Source organism: Phaethon aethereus (genome assembly GCF_964289735.1).
Source record: "Phaethon aethereus genome assembly, chromosome: 11".
Taxonomy (NCBI): domain Eukaryota; kingdom Metazoa; phylum Chordata; class Aves; order Phaethontiformes; family Phaethontidae; genus Phaethon; species Phaethon aethereus.
In genome coordinates, this window is record NC_138587.1 from 21082343 (window position 1) to 21097448 (window position 15106).

Genomic DNA, 15106 nt, shown 5'->3' on the forward strand with positions numbered 1-15106 from the left:
TTTATATTATCAGTAGGTAGCCCCTTCAAAAGAATATGGTTTCAAATTTTCCAAGAAAGATGCACATTTAATATTCCTTTGTACTTGCTCTTCCTCCTTCCTCCCATTCTCATATACAGTTAATACTGTTCCTAAGTGGAAGCAGCCAGAAACTGCAGGTCCCTTGCAAAAAAAAAAAAAAAAAAAAAAAAATTTCATAAAAGGTTATAATTAAAAAATATTGTTAAGTGTAGGAAACATTGGGGGGACAACAAACAAACAAAAACGAACCCCACCAAAAGGCAACCTCCTAGATCACAAATCTGATGTAGTTTCTGTATTTGCAAGTTCCTTTTTCTTTGTTCTGTTGAGGTCTGTCATTTTTGTCGGAGATTTTTAGAAGGGAGTATTTCATGGAATCATTTACAACTTTTTATTAACTCTAGCAACCGTGGCCTCTAACAAGCCCCTGGTAAGGGTGACACAGGAAAAAATACACAGTGATGACTCCAAATTTAAAAGCAGCCAATTTAAATCTTACCAAACAATCACAAAATATTGTCAGAAGTATTTTTCCATCATACAGATCTCTGAAGGCTTTTTGGGTTTTTGTTTGTTTTGTTGTTTGGTTTTGAAAATTGTTTTCAAGCAAAAGAAGGGCATAGCACCCTTAAGGCTGTATTATTGCTCTGGTTCACTTTTTGAGGGGGCTACAATCTTCAAAAGTGGGGCTAATTTGCATGGAAAGATAAATTTTTTCATTCTCCCTTTAATTAAAAAATAGTTGAAATTTATCATACTTGTCAAGAAACTGTCATTTATAGGTAGAAGCTTTAAACATGCGACATTTGCCTGCGAGTGGCACAAGGGCGTAAGCATCTGCACATTGTGTCAAACTAACGCAAGGCATTCAGCAAGCTTCATTCTAGTGCGTATTACAGTCCATTTACTAATAGGTAATTTTAAAGAGAGAGCTTAGTTTATCTGTTTGTAATCTATTGTATATGAAAATCAGATTCTTTTGTATCAAGAAAAAGTATTTACTGTTCCAGCAGCTTTTGCTTTCCTCTATTTCTTATATATTTGGTTTCCTATAAATGTAATAATCATTCAGCTGGACAGACTTTACAATTAAAACTTAAGATAAAAATCTTAAGTTTGGATCAAATTTTCTCATGAAGAAAAGTGGGAACAAATTCTTAAAAAAAAAATCTTCTATTTTAATAAAAGTTAAGGCAAAGATTACTGTCCACTATTGATCTATATTCAGATCATAGACCAAGTCAAGTGGGCACACCAGCCTTAGTGAAAATGTCAATTGCTTTCTGTGGCAACGTGGTATAACTATCACATGAGGAAATGGAACAAGCAGAATGTGACTTTAAACCAAGTCCACATCTAAAATCATGTTTAGAAGAGTTGCACCGTTTGGGAACATCATTAAATTATCAGCTGATAGAGACAGAGATACCATACTAAAGCCTCAAAGTTCCCACTGCTTATAACCAAGATTTCACAATCCTGCTGGGAGATGCAAGATCAAAACTGACTTCTGTGTATCTTCCCTGTAGGGAAACTAACTAGGTTTAAAGTCTAAATATAAAACCATGTCCTCAACTGGAGATACGGCATGTCAAGAAGATTTAGACTCCTAGTGCAGAAATATGTTCTTTAAAAGAGTTGTATAATACATTTAAACTTTGCCAAATCTGATACAAAAATGTCAGACTCCATAATTTTGCAGCAATCCTATAATAAAGGAGATATGCTATGGAAAGTGGAAGCCCTGCATATAGTTCTGATCTCATACGCTAAAATTCAGTGGAGTAAGAGCCATGTGAACCTTTTGTGAAATGAGAATCAGGCCTGAGGATTTCACAGAATATGCAGGTATTCTGTTTTCCTCTTGCTACATGCGGTTTGACTTTTCAGCAGCACTTACTGGATTTACTGCATATTTATGTAGAAAGGGAGTAGCAGACATAATGTTATGCATCTGTTTCACTCATTAAAGCAGAAACCTAGAAATTATAATTTTTCTATAAAGTTATTGGGTTTTTTTTTATTTTATCTTTTAATTTGCTTGCCTTTTGCATCATTACAATCCAGAACATACTAGCCACAACATTTACAGGTGACTCCAATACATGCAATATCTCCTCCTGAGGATACCTAATCTGATTTTACTCACCTAAAACTGAGAGGATTCAAAAATAAATGAAGACAAATATACTGAAGATATGCCTTCTATTTCAAAGCTTTACATATGCAATAGTACTTGACTAAACTCACTTACTTTTGTATAGCTATAATCCTGATATAGAATAGCATCAGTTACACATAAGAGTTGGCATCTCTTTGCAAAATTGACCTCTTGTTTACAATTTCATACTAATCACCTTACTGATCTTTCAGTATTGAATTTATTTGCTTTTGCAGTGCCCTACTCTCTACTGTCTGAATATTAAATGTGTTTGTTTTCCCAGAGGGCTAGAGAACATTGGACAAAAGGGTTCAGCAGGAGAGAGTGAAATAAAAAGAGGTTGTGAGTCTTTAACCTTGAGCCTGAAATGAATGTGAACCAAACTCAAGATACTTGGCTTATATGAAGCCAGGTAAACATTCGAGTATAAGCCCACACACTACCAACCATAATACATCTGTTGATGCTTAACAGGCCTTGCGTATTGTGCCTAGATTGTAGTACTTCGAAGTGAGGTTCTGAACTTCATCTTTTTCTTCTGATGGGAAAAAATTGTAGCATCTAAAATTCTACTTCTTTTATTTTTCTTGCCTGATGCAGTATAATAAATCTAACTTTCAAGGTGGGATGAAGCTGAAGAGTTTTTTCTATTACAGCTACAGAGAAGAAAGAAGTGGAAACTTATAGCTATGTCAAAAATGTCCTGAAGTGTTGTCCCCACAGTCTTTTGTTTAAAAGCAGTTCATTTTTTTCTGTTGTCTCCATTACTGTGAGAAAAGGGAGCTGTATCACACTGTTTGTCTTCCCTTGGCATTGTCAGTATCATAAAGAAATATCATTACATGAACTCTACATAGTTCATAATAAACCAACACTTTATAGGTTCTATCCATCATGGGTATGTCCCTGCTTTTACATGCTGTACAGCCATAACATTATATGAAGTTCATTGCTTTATTTTATTTTCAAAAAAGTAATGTGGGCTTTGTTTCAGCAGAGCCTCTAAACGTTTTTATGCCAGATATTATGTCAAATCTTGAACTTAAGCATGTATTAAAAGAATTTGTTGCTGTTGGGCCACGTAACTGTGGGTAAAAAACATTTTTTCAGTTCTTAGCTTAAATAGGGTAGCATTATTATATGTAAATTAAAATGCCACCTTTGTAGCCAACAAACCCCCTACCTTTGTTTCCACTAACATAATAAAAGAAGCAAGTTTTGTACCTGTAAGCAATAATGTGATGCTCTGGGGGACAGACTATGAACAAGATTTTGAATTATATTGGAATGCAGAAATTCAGTCACTGAATAAGGTGTGACAATAAAAAAAATAAATGTTTTCTTCTACATCCCAAGCAAAATATGCAAAAGTTAAAGTTGAGGAGGGAATTTCTTCTTAAGTGAAAAATTAATGGAAAACATATATACAACTCTGAAACTGTAGAGAAATTTTAAGAAAAGAAGGTCGTTTTCTACAGCTTCTTATTCTTTCCCATACGTATTAGAAAGCTAACTTCATGTATTCTCAGGTTTAGAGATTTGCCCAAGTTTGGTCCTTACATTACCACTGCATTCCGAAATTAACTACTTCAGGTATCAGCAGATTCAAACTAGTTCTACGCTAATAATGCCGGTAAAAAACACTATGAACAAGTAGAAGCTATTTTAGTAACATCTAAATGTTCCTGCAAGACTCGAACAGTCCGTGCCCAAACTTCACCACAGATCTTCACACCAAGTGATATGGCTGCTGGCTGATTGTACATTCTGCAACTACATCTTCAGATTATTGTGCAAACACATCTAAGCAAAAGATGTTCTTTCAATGGATCATTAGTTCAAGCAGTCACTGCAGACCACCCAGTTCTGGTCATGGCAGGCAGGTTTAAATAACTGGCTTTCAAATAGAACTTACATCTATAGTTTTCCCTCAGCTGCGTAAGATGTTAGTCAGCTAGCTAGATTGACTGAAAGCTTGGTATTAAGTGCAAATTAGATGCCAAATTTTGGTATTAAATGCGATACAGATGCTTTCCCTGCTGCGGAACTTGGAGCCTCATAAATTCAAATCAGGTCCTCCCTTGCTAACCCACAGAGACTTAAATACAGCATGTGACTTGAAGAAAAGCTTTACTTTCATTGGATTCTGCTGGATGTGTTGAAGCATAATATCAAATTGCAATCCTTTATCTAAAAATTTACCTTTATTAAAAAGAATCCAGCTGGCAAACAGAATCTAAATCTATGCAATAAGAAGTGGCTGTATTCAAGAGAATGAAATTATTTTGTTAGTTGATAAGATGTAGCAAACAGCTGCAACTGAATGAGACGAGTTACTTTTATTTACATAGCAGAAACAATAGGTAGCTTTGCAGAAAATGTCACCTTATCAGCCCATACTATGAAGTAAGCGTGTTACAAAAAGTTTCCTGATTTAAAATTGGACAAGGTAGTAACATGTTTTTAAGATTGTCTTGGCAAAACATACTGGTTTAGTCATTGTTTAGGCTAATTACTTTGCACTTTAATATACAAGAAAGGCAGGCATAGATAATGAGGGACTTAGTATATCACCTCTTCTCCATGATGTCAAATCCTATCTTTAGTGATGCAAATGAATCTCTTATCCCAGTCTGTTTGTTCACTATACAGAACCATCACACAGCACAGCACAACTCAAAGAGATTCAGCTCTCATAAAACCCTGGTTTATAATTCCAGGTGCTCTGTCAAAGAGGTGTCAGGTACACTATATGGTTGTAGTGTGTACAGTTTATTTTTCTTATCTTCCCCTTGTCTTGCCCTTCTGCTAACCTCCTAAAATCTTCTAGTATCGCAAGATCTGGACAAGCCGTTCTGTACCACTCCAATCCTCTTATTTTGAGCATAAGCAGTCACATGAACCACTTTTTGTACTGTGCCCTGCTGTTCCTAAATGTATGTATAAAGAGAAGAGAGTATTTGGAGACTTACTTCTGCTACTAGGGTTCTTGAAAGATGATTAATATCCAAATTTAGAGAATATAAACAAGGACAAAGGTCAAAGAGATCAAAATACAAGTTAGCCTTTCTCCAATGTGCTGAAATTCTGTACAACTTGGGCAACTCCAACCACAGGATCAGCTAGATCCCACAGCTATAACACTGTGACCCCATAACATTATTAAAATGCAGTCTGACAATTAAAAGAGGAATTAAAGCTTTACAAATTAGTGGTGTATTAGGCCAACCAATAATGTGCAGCGTATATACATGTAAAAAGATACACATACCACCCACCAAACCATTTCAAATGTGCGTGGAGAAGCTGTCACGATGCCTGCTTGCACCTTTTCTGCCTCTGCCTGTGTTTTGGTTGCCCCTCTAAAAAAATGCTAAAAATTCGCTCATGGACTACATGGAAGTAGAAGGATAGAACTCATACTTAGTCATAAAACATTTGCCAACAGATCACATTTTGCCATTCTGTTTTTTCCTCTCTGCCCCCCCAACCCCCTTCCAAAAAGTTATGTTTTTTCCAGCAGTAAGCCAGCACAAACCTTCACTTCTTTTGAGAACCGGTAGGTCACTGGGATATAGACAGCATCCCTCCCTTCGCCCACCCACAGAGGACGTAGCGTCCCCACTGTGCAATGCTCCTCACTCTGTTCCTCTTGTTTCCTACTGGGAAAGCAATTTGCACTGTCCCCGACAGTCTAATGGGCTGAGTCTTGTAGTTTATTTTCACCTGTGTTCTTACTGTCGGGTGGTTAACGACATTAGATCAACCCTGGCATAAGTCAGCTGACCTAGTTTAAAGACTGCATATATGGCATAAATTGTGTCGCTTTCAGCATTTAACTTGACAGTTTTACAGCCGAGACACAGAAAATGAAAGAGCGTGCTGTTTAAAAATGTAATTCAATTCAACCCAACAATCAATACATTATTTTATTACATGTTTTATATATATCAAAAAGTTAAATGGCTAGAACAGTGGGTCTATACTCGAGTGTTTACCTCACATATGCATGAAGGAAAAATAAAAGTTGGTTCAACAATACTATGTTCACATTATCCAGGCTTCCAAGTGTAGTTGTTGTGTGCAAGTTATCTCTGTTCATGTGGTAACTGTGATTATTTTTTTTTTTCCCTGTGGTAGCATGATTATGCTTAGTACTTTGTCTGCTTGGCTTTTTGTGCTCTTGGCTGCAGTCATTTAGATTTTGCTTTAAAACATTTATATTACTTATAGTTTTCAGAATTGGCTTCTGTGTGTGTCTCATACATACCCATCCGACTGTGTCTGTGTTCTGTGCTTTTCTGTTTGTGAAGTGTGATATGTTATGTGTAATGGTTTTTTAACAATACAAAAGAGACTTTTTTAATTAAAAAAGCCTTCCTACTTACTCACTGCAAAACTATCAACATGCATGGTTTTACATTTGCATTACAATTAACATGGCTTGTCTTTTACTAGGGATGTACCACACGAGTGGACGTTCGCTTTCTTTAACCAGTACTTCCCATCAGTTCTTTGATGGCTTTAAACTTGATTTATTTTAATATTGCAGTTGATACAGATATTCAAAATGCACATAACTGAGCCACTCGTTTATGCATATAACATCCAGAGACTATGGACTTCAGCTGCCTGCACTGCCCTAACCATATGCTACATTTATTCACAAAGTATCTCTAACACAGCGTTGTCCTTTGAAGGTGCTACCTCTGACACCTCTTTCCTTTTCTCCCCCCAGATCCGCGTCGTGAAGGCATTCCGTAGCTCTCTCTATGAAGGTTTAGAAAAACCAGAATCTAGAACCTCTATTCACAACTTTATGACTCATCCTGAATTTAGGATAGAAGATTCCCAGCCTCACATCCCACTCATTGATGACACAGACCTAGAAGAAGACCCTGCTCTCAAGAAAAACTCAAGTCCACCGTCTTCGCTGAACAAGAACAACAGTGCTATCGACAGTGGAATAAACCTTACAACTGATACAAGTAAATCAGCTACCTCTTCTAGTCCAGGAAGCCCAATACATAGCCTGGAGACATCACTTTAGCTGAAAAGGTCACTGCAAAAAAAAAAAAAAAAAAAAAACAACAAACAAACAAACAAAAAAAAAACACCCCACAGCAACCGAAATATATAAATATATATATTAAAAACATTGCTGGCTGAAAAGCTGTTTGAACTCTTATTCACTCTGAGACAAGTGAATGAATTGTTGATCACAATGGTTTTGGGGAAAGAATGAATGGCTGATTTACATACCCCCCCCCCGCCCCTTGCTCCCTTTCAGGAAAACAAAAAAAAATCCTCCTGCATGAATGTACTGTACACTTCTGGCCCTTCTTTCTCTCTTTTTGTTTCTTTTGTTTTCCTTTTTTTTTATTCCTCCTTAAGCAGGAACTGCAGAGGACTTCTTTATGAGGCTATTTATCCAATTCACTGGTCTGTGAGTTTTTTGAAATGCTTGTGTGGCATGGACTCAATTGTATAGATTAATTTAAATAACTTTTTTGAAGTTGCAAAGCTTAACTTGCACAGTAGATTTGCACCAGTTGGACAGAGGAACTTAAACATTTATGAGACTATATATAGAGATATATACATATAAGCATATACATAATTAATTATATATATGTATATATCTATCTATATATATATAGTTATATATATATAAAGTTTCTTTGTTGGCATGTTGCCTTGTTTCTGCTCAAATTACTCTGACTATTTTAACTTATTTATGTCCTAAAAAAGAATGTAATTTGTTTACAAACCTGTAGATAATATCCTTAACTATTTGTAGGGTTAAGAAAGCACTTCCTGCCGAAGTAGTATAAAATGGCTCAGCTCAGCTCCTTGAAAACATCTGTAATATCGCACCCTGGATATTTTATTACAACTGTGTTCTGATTTCTGCCTGATTTTGGGGTTTTTTTTTTTGTTAAATAATGTAGATACTGCTAGTAAATAACAAAAGAAGCCAAAATATAATACATTGGATGTAGCATTGTGATCCTATATACAGGGAGGTAAAACAGGCTTCCTTTGTTTCAAATAAAAATTAAAATGATCAGGTTCTCTCTTTTTTTCTCCTTCCCCTCAGATAATCTGCTTGAATTTGTTTTGGTGCAACATACAATAATGGAGGCTATTTCATTCTTTAAATATATGGCAATGGCTTCCAAAAATATTTTTAGAGAGGTATTATATGAAACTGAGTTGAGATTATAAATATAATTTAAAATAAGTTATATTTGGTTTGTCTATATGGAGATAAAACTAATGTTAAAATATTGTGATATATTGTGTTAATCATTTTGAGTTAGTAACGTAGGCATTTATTTCTTTATTACTTGCAAAGTATGGGCTGTTGGCATTTTGGATGAAAATCACTGTAGGTTGTTGCTTTGATTTTTTTAAAAGAAAAATATAATTTCTGCACTATTAGGTCTGAATGAAACTTTATTAATTGTATACTGAGATGTGCTTTGTGTGTTTTGTTTTTTTTTTTTTTTTTAACCAAGCTTGTCTTCCTGTAGTCACAAGGTATACTGTAACACAGTAATACATTATTTTACCTAGAGCTTTCTACAAAGAAAGCTATTTTGGAAACCTGCAGTATGGAGGGTGAAAAATATTTTTCAAGATGGTAACAGCCCTGATAACTTAAAATTTATGAGCTTATATAATTGCTATGTCAACCACTTGAATGCTAAGCACTTTGTGGATCACAGATTTTTCATAAATAATTTTTGTATTTAATATAAAGTTTGCTTGGAGACTTTTCAGCATATGATCTTTTCCATGATTGTACAGTGCAAAAGACATTTTGAATTACACAATTGATTATGCCAGATGTGTTAAAAAACACTCTCAAACTCGCTTGACAAATTGATTTGTTAAGGTATTACTGATTGTCTTAAGTTGGCTCATAAAATGGTGCATCTCTGCAGTCACAAGAACTAAACCAAGCCAGAACTCTCCAAAACAAGATTAGACTCATGACCAAACTGCAGACTGAACTGACTAAAAAGTTTTCAGGGTGCATCAAGACTATTCAGCCAGGTAAAGCTCTAATCAGCTTCAATTGCCAGCTTCCGGACTTTTGTGTAGAAGCTTGAATGTTTTTGGCTCAAACTCTTAGTTCACTACCTGATCCAAACTTTTCACTGAACAACAGAACAGGTCTTTGGAGGCACATACAACTCTTTTCAACAGATAGCGTGACCCGTTTCTTAACAGTAAAAAGCTAGCATGAAAACATAATTATTTTAGCTAACTCCTAGCAACAAAGTGATTGAAACTCAGTCAGAATTGTTCGCTTTGTAAATATGGTGATTAATCTTTGTATAACATGTATTGGGTTTCTATGGCCTACTTGGGATATCATATTCAGAAGAAAAAAAAGTGTTATCTATTTACAGGGAAGCCTCTAGCTTTGGACTTGAACATCTACAGAAGCTATTAATACTGGAACAATTTATTTTCAGCATCTTAACACTGACTCTTTGCCTTTTCATTTTCAAACACTCTTCCTATTTTTTCTTGGTTTCTTTTTTTTTTAAATTTTCCTGTAGGAGTACCCCTCCCCAAGGTACCATTTGCAGACTTGAAAACTGTTAAGAAAATGAACACTGCATTCTGTGTATATATAGTAAACCATATATAAACTGAGATGCATAGAAAACTTGGGCTTTTGTGAGCAGAGACTGTGCTTTATGTATATGATAAATGATAGACTTTTTTTTTTTAAAGCAGAATAGCTATGACCTTTCAACTACAAGTTGTGCATCACAATTCCTTTCTTTTATTGCTTGACCTCTCTGTGATGGGAACAATGGATCAAAAACCAAAATGATCAGTTTGTTAAAATTCCCTGCAATATATAAATGCTCGCTCTCTACGTACTGTACTTAGCAGCATGAGATTTGTGGACAACAATACAGTGGTACATTGGCAATCCATCCCACTAGGGGTTATTAATATATGTTCATTCATCTGTTTTTATGAATTTTTTTATCTAGACAATAATTGTAAATAAAGAACTTACTCTGTCTGTTCATTTAATACTATGCAAAAGGTTATGCTTTCTATTGTTATTCTTATTCCTACAGTGTGATGCTGGAATGTTTGTGGTTTCAAAAAAAAAAAAAAAAAAGACAAAAGTAAGTAAAATATGTGATGTAAATTATTTTATAGTTTGAAACAAAATGATAAAGTTTTACTCTTGCTGCTTTCTGTCTAATAGATCTCTCTTGGCAGGAGCACAAGTGGAAAATTTAAAGAAATAAATTCACAAAGCAGCATGAACAATAATGGTCTGAACGTAACAGCTTTCTTTATTTTCACCTGAAGTTATTAGATCTAGCTCTGGATTCCCAGCGATATTTTAATGGGATATTTTAATGTACAGGTGTATGTAAATCTTCTGGACTGGCAGTAAGAAGCCTGCTCACCAGTCAGTGGTGACACTTCCATTATGCCCAGGCAGTGAGTCAGCCCAGAGTGCTTTTAATTCCGGTCTATGGGTCAGTGTAATGCCTAGAAAGGTAATTTGGTCCATGCTGTGGTGGTGTACGGTGGTGGGAATGGCTGACGTGAATGCTGCAGTGAACTCAGCTGAAATTACTAAATACAGAATAAGTAAAATGGATGAAGGCCCTATGAATTTGCTTGTTAAACAATTAGTTTAGTCTCGGTCCTAAGACCAACAGACATTGAAGTCTGTTTTCCTATCATTTTGGCCCATATGACATATCCATCCTTTTTTTTTTTTCATCTCTTTCTCCCTCTGTCACAATCAGAAAAATAATCTTTGAAACTCTCTAGAACTGGGGAGTTCAGTCCCAGACTCATGTCCTGCCACTTAAGACCATAAAAATTGTGCATATGCAGTACCAGAGAAAAATGAGGGAATTCCCATTCTGGTGGTCAGACCCTCAGCCCAGAATTTCCTTTTTTTTTTTTTTAGCTTAGACTAATGCAGTTGTTTCATAAACTGCAATACAGCCTGTGATCATACAGTATTACTGCACTAACAACAGCAAGGTTTAGAAGTTAGCCAAACAGTCATACCGGGTTGAACTTCTCACACAAGCTGTGAGGTGTCATATAATTGCATTTGTAAAGGTAAGATGCTTCAAATTACAGGTTTTCCTTTTTCATCTAGAAAAATTTTCATCACCTAGATTTCAAGCTTTTACCCACAAATTCTGTATGACAAGAAATACTCGATAGCGGCCAAAACAACAAAAATAGTACTACACTGGAAGAAAAGCTACCGCTAAATAAAAAAGTATTCCATACAGTAAATTCAACAAAAACCCTACAAAAAACAGTTGTTTGTTAGACAGCAGATTTCTTGGATTAATTGAGCTTTACTACTGCTTTGGAATGAAACTGTTTTCTGCTTTGATTTTTGTGAGCTCAGTCTAGGTAACAATCTGAAAATATGTTTTCATTTGCTGTCACTCATTTACCTCCTTCCTCCACACATAACTTTATTTACAGCCTTAGTCCAAGTACTTTTGACAGGACTCTTCATTTCATGTTACTAAGAACGAGGACTGGGATTGTTCAGTGCTTTTTAAGCACTGTGTATATGTTAAGCTTCTATCAGCTTCAGAGATCTATTTTATGAGTTGCACCTTTTCAAGAGGGTTTGTGAAATACTTTTTGAAGCACTGCATGGGTGTGAGTTGTACGTGTAAATTTAGAAGAATAACAGGGATTAAATCCCCCACTGCACTAACTTCCTATTCTTTACATCAAATTGAAGATTCAGAAGGGCACATAGTATTTAAAGTTACCAGCCTGTCACTGCAAGCTAACACTGATATCCTGACTCAAAATAAGAATGGCACGTTTTATTCTTGCGATTCTTCTTTTACCCAGACTAAATATACCGCTAAGAAGACAAAGAGGTAGTCATGCATGCCTAGATAGAAAGATCAAGTGCTCATCATGTATGCTGATGGTACACTAAATGCCACTGTATGTATTTGTCATGAGATGCTGTACTGATATGGAATGAGGGAAATGGTCCATAAATAGTGGATAAAGGAGAGGCAAGAAGAGAAAAGCGGGGAGAAAGAGAAAGAAAATGCAGGTGCATATATAGTTCACGACATACTGAAAGGAAATAAAATCATAATTGCTTATTATTGGCTTGATCTAGGCATTGAGTTCTAATACAAGAGACACTCAAATAGTATTCTCTCTCTACCAGCTTTTTCCAACTAAAGCCCAAATTCGTTAATAAGCTGAGGTTGCCAAAGTGGAAAACACTGATTTACAAAACTCTTGCTCAGCTGTTACCCCAACCTGACGTCTGTATGACCAGAAGGTTGACCAGAAGTAGATGATCTCCAGCATCCCCATCCAACTTAGTCTTTTCTGTTATTCTATAAGAAAATAAATGACACAATTTGTCATACTGGTTTCCTTCAACGTAGTTGCACACTACTCAGGCTGTGAGAGGACCAGGGTTCAACGCTTCAAGCTTCCTGTTGGTATTACAGTATTATTATAGTTGCTTTCGAGGCACCACAAAAAGGTAAGCAATAGGTATTTCATATTTATGTTTGTATTCCTGCAACAGTGTGAGACATTGACATAATAAAACAGAAGAATAAAAAAACATAATAAAATTTATTCATGGTCCATAATGGGACTAGAGTCGACATGTAAATTGCCCTGGTTTATAAACTACATATTTCTAATTTTATCAGTTTAGGTAACACTCAGTTTTTTTGTTTTTCTTTTTACAAACAGGTATTAACAGGCTTATCTAACCTGATGGAAACTGAAGAGAAGTTATTAAACAACTTATTAAACAAGGCAGACCATTGAAAAACACAAATCAAAGGAAATATTTACAACACCACTTTCTCCCATATGTTCAAATAAACTTTTATTATCTGTGTATCTGGGAGACCATGTTTGCCTGGTACCAACTGAAGTGTTCAATTCCAAGTAACGGAATGTACTTCTGCACTTTGTCTGTGATGGATTTGTTCACTTTTCAAACAAATTGTAAAGTACCTCCCTTTACCCCATGCGTGTATGCATTCAAGAATCATGAGGAGTTGAGCTGGTATTAGCAGTGTTGGTGCATAGCCAGTAAGATTACTTTAGTTTTCACAAGATAGTCTATGATTATGAAAATTAGAAAAACAAGTTACCTAGCTTTCTTGAAAAAACTTTATAGAACGTTTATGTCATCTGTTTAAGATGACCCTATATATATTTGTAAAGCCTCCTAGTGCTTTCATCAGTGGGTTATTTCAAAAATTTTTGCAAGAGGCATTTTAAATTATTTTATAAAAAAAAAGATAAACATTATTTGATGACAAATCACATGAATAAGTTGCCAATACTTTCTCATCATCGCATGTCAACTAGGAAAGCTTTCTTACGCCTACTTTTGCATAGGTATAATTAATTATAATTGTTAATTTGACCAATGTTTGGAATCCTTTTATAAAAGACTAAAATTACAGGAGTTATAGAACACAGCCACCTGTTGTTGTGTACATAAATAGTGCTTTACACTTGGGAAGTAACGGAATCAAATAGAATGCTTTCTGTCACAAATGAACGTGCCAAATGCCTCCTGCTATTACATAGCTACCTATGATAAACTTCCTATTCCATCAAAAAGCATCATGTGCTCTTTTATGTACCAGCACTAGTGTTTATGTAGTTACATGGTCTGGGACAGACTGCTTATCTACTTTTTTTAAATTGTTGCTGGATAATTTCAGTTGCTTTCGAGCCAGTTCCATGACTGGTCTCACCATATGATTGTGAATATGTGAATCAAGCCACAATTTTCTCAGATTAAAATGACTGTTCTACCAAGCCTAAAACAAAGGGAATTGAACAAATGCCTCTAGAGCTCCCCACTCCCCAAAGAAAGAGCATTCTGTGCTTTTGACTGTCTTGCTGTCTTATCGCTAAGGTACCAAGCCTGTGATAGAGAATTATGGTCTCAGAAGCAAAAATGCAGTCACTAGCATCTGCTCAGTGGCTGCTGTAAAGCAAGATGATTTTCTGCCAGACAGATGCTTACACCTGACAAAATACCATCACAGTTCACATTAACGAACATTTTTGCCAGAAGTCCAAGCAAGGCTGGGGAAACTGACCTCTTAACAGAGCTGTAGGATGTACAACAATGGCTGTATCGAGGGAAACCATTTCTGATTACATATGTACCTTTTTGGTGGAGTTTAATCCACCACCAAGAATTAAAATAACTTCTAGTTGGTTTTATTATCCTATTTTCTCCACTTGTGAGGGATTTGGATATTTTCAGTGTTTTTCTATTATATTTTCTGTATACTCACCCGGTGATAAAAATGGTCTTAAGTGAAATACGCCTTTTTACCTATTTCCTTGTATTGATGGCAATAGCTTCCTATATCACATGACTCCTGGATATAAATTGTGTTTTCACTGTATGAGAAAACACAGAGAAAAACCACATTGGTTGAGTATGCTGTAGGAATGATTCAATTGCCTTTCTTTTCATTTTCATGTTTAAGGATAGAAGCACTACCTAATAATGACAAAGCATTTTGTCTCCTCAGTGTTCCTGCCCATCTGATGCTGCCAGTACATTTTGTTCTTGAAAATTTGCAGACTGATCTGTGATACATCACTGGCAGGGCATCCTTATGCTAACAGTGAGCTAGTACAGCAGAGTGGAAATCTGCCATCCTTCCAAACACCAGACACTAAAAATAATACCTGATGCAACTTTGAATTACCTCACATGAGAGGAATACTTTGCTGCCTAGTTATTGTCAATAAAATGCTTGCTTAAGTTTTACATTCTTTATCAATGGAGAGCCCCAGCAGTTTTGCGATACTTAAATGTTCATTTGTATTCTTGAATGCTGAAATGGGAAAAACCTGTAGTTA

The 15106-nt window shown here is 35.6% G+C and overlaps 1 protein-coding gene across 8 annotated transcripts in view; it reads left to right on the top strand.

The window, feature by feature from the left end:
- ATP2B2 (ATPase plasma membrane Ca2+ transporting 2) overlaps positions 1-7811 on the top strand; it is a gene marked incomplete at its 5' end in the record, with an annotated part of 183588 nt that extends 175777 nt beyond the window's left edge. For all 8 annotated transcript variants that reach the window (XM_082004632.1, XM_082004634.1, XM_082004635.1 and 5 more), the window contains one exon: positions 6921-7811. In XM_082004632.1, coding sequence (XP_081860758.1) covers positions 6921-7232 — 312 coding nt within the window. In that variant the 3' untranslated portion in view covers positions 7233-7811. The remainder of the gene's footprint in view (positions 1-6920) is intronic.
- Between the last annotated feature and the right edge of the window lie 7295 nt (positions 7812-15106).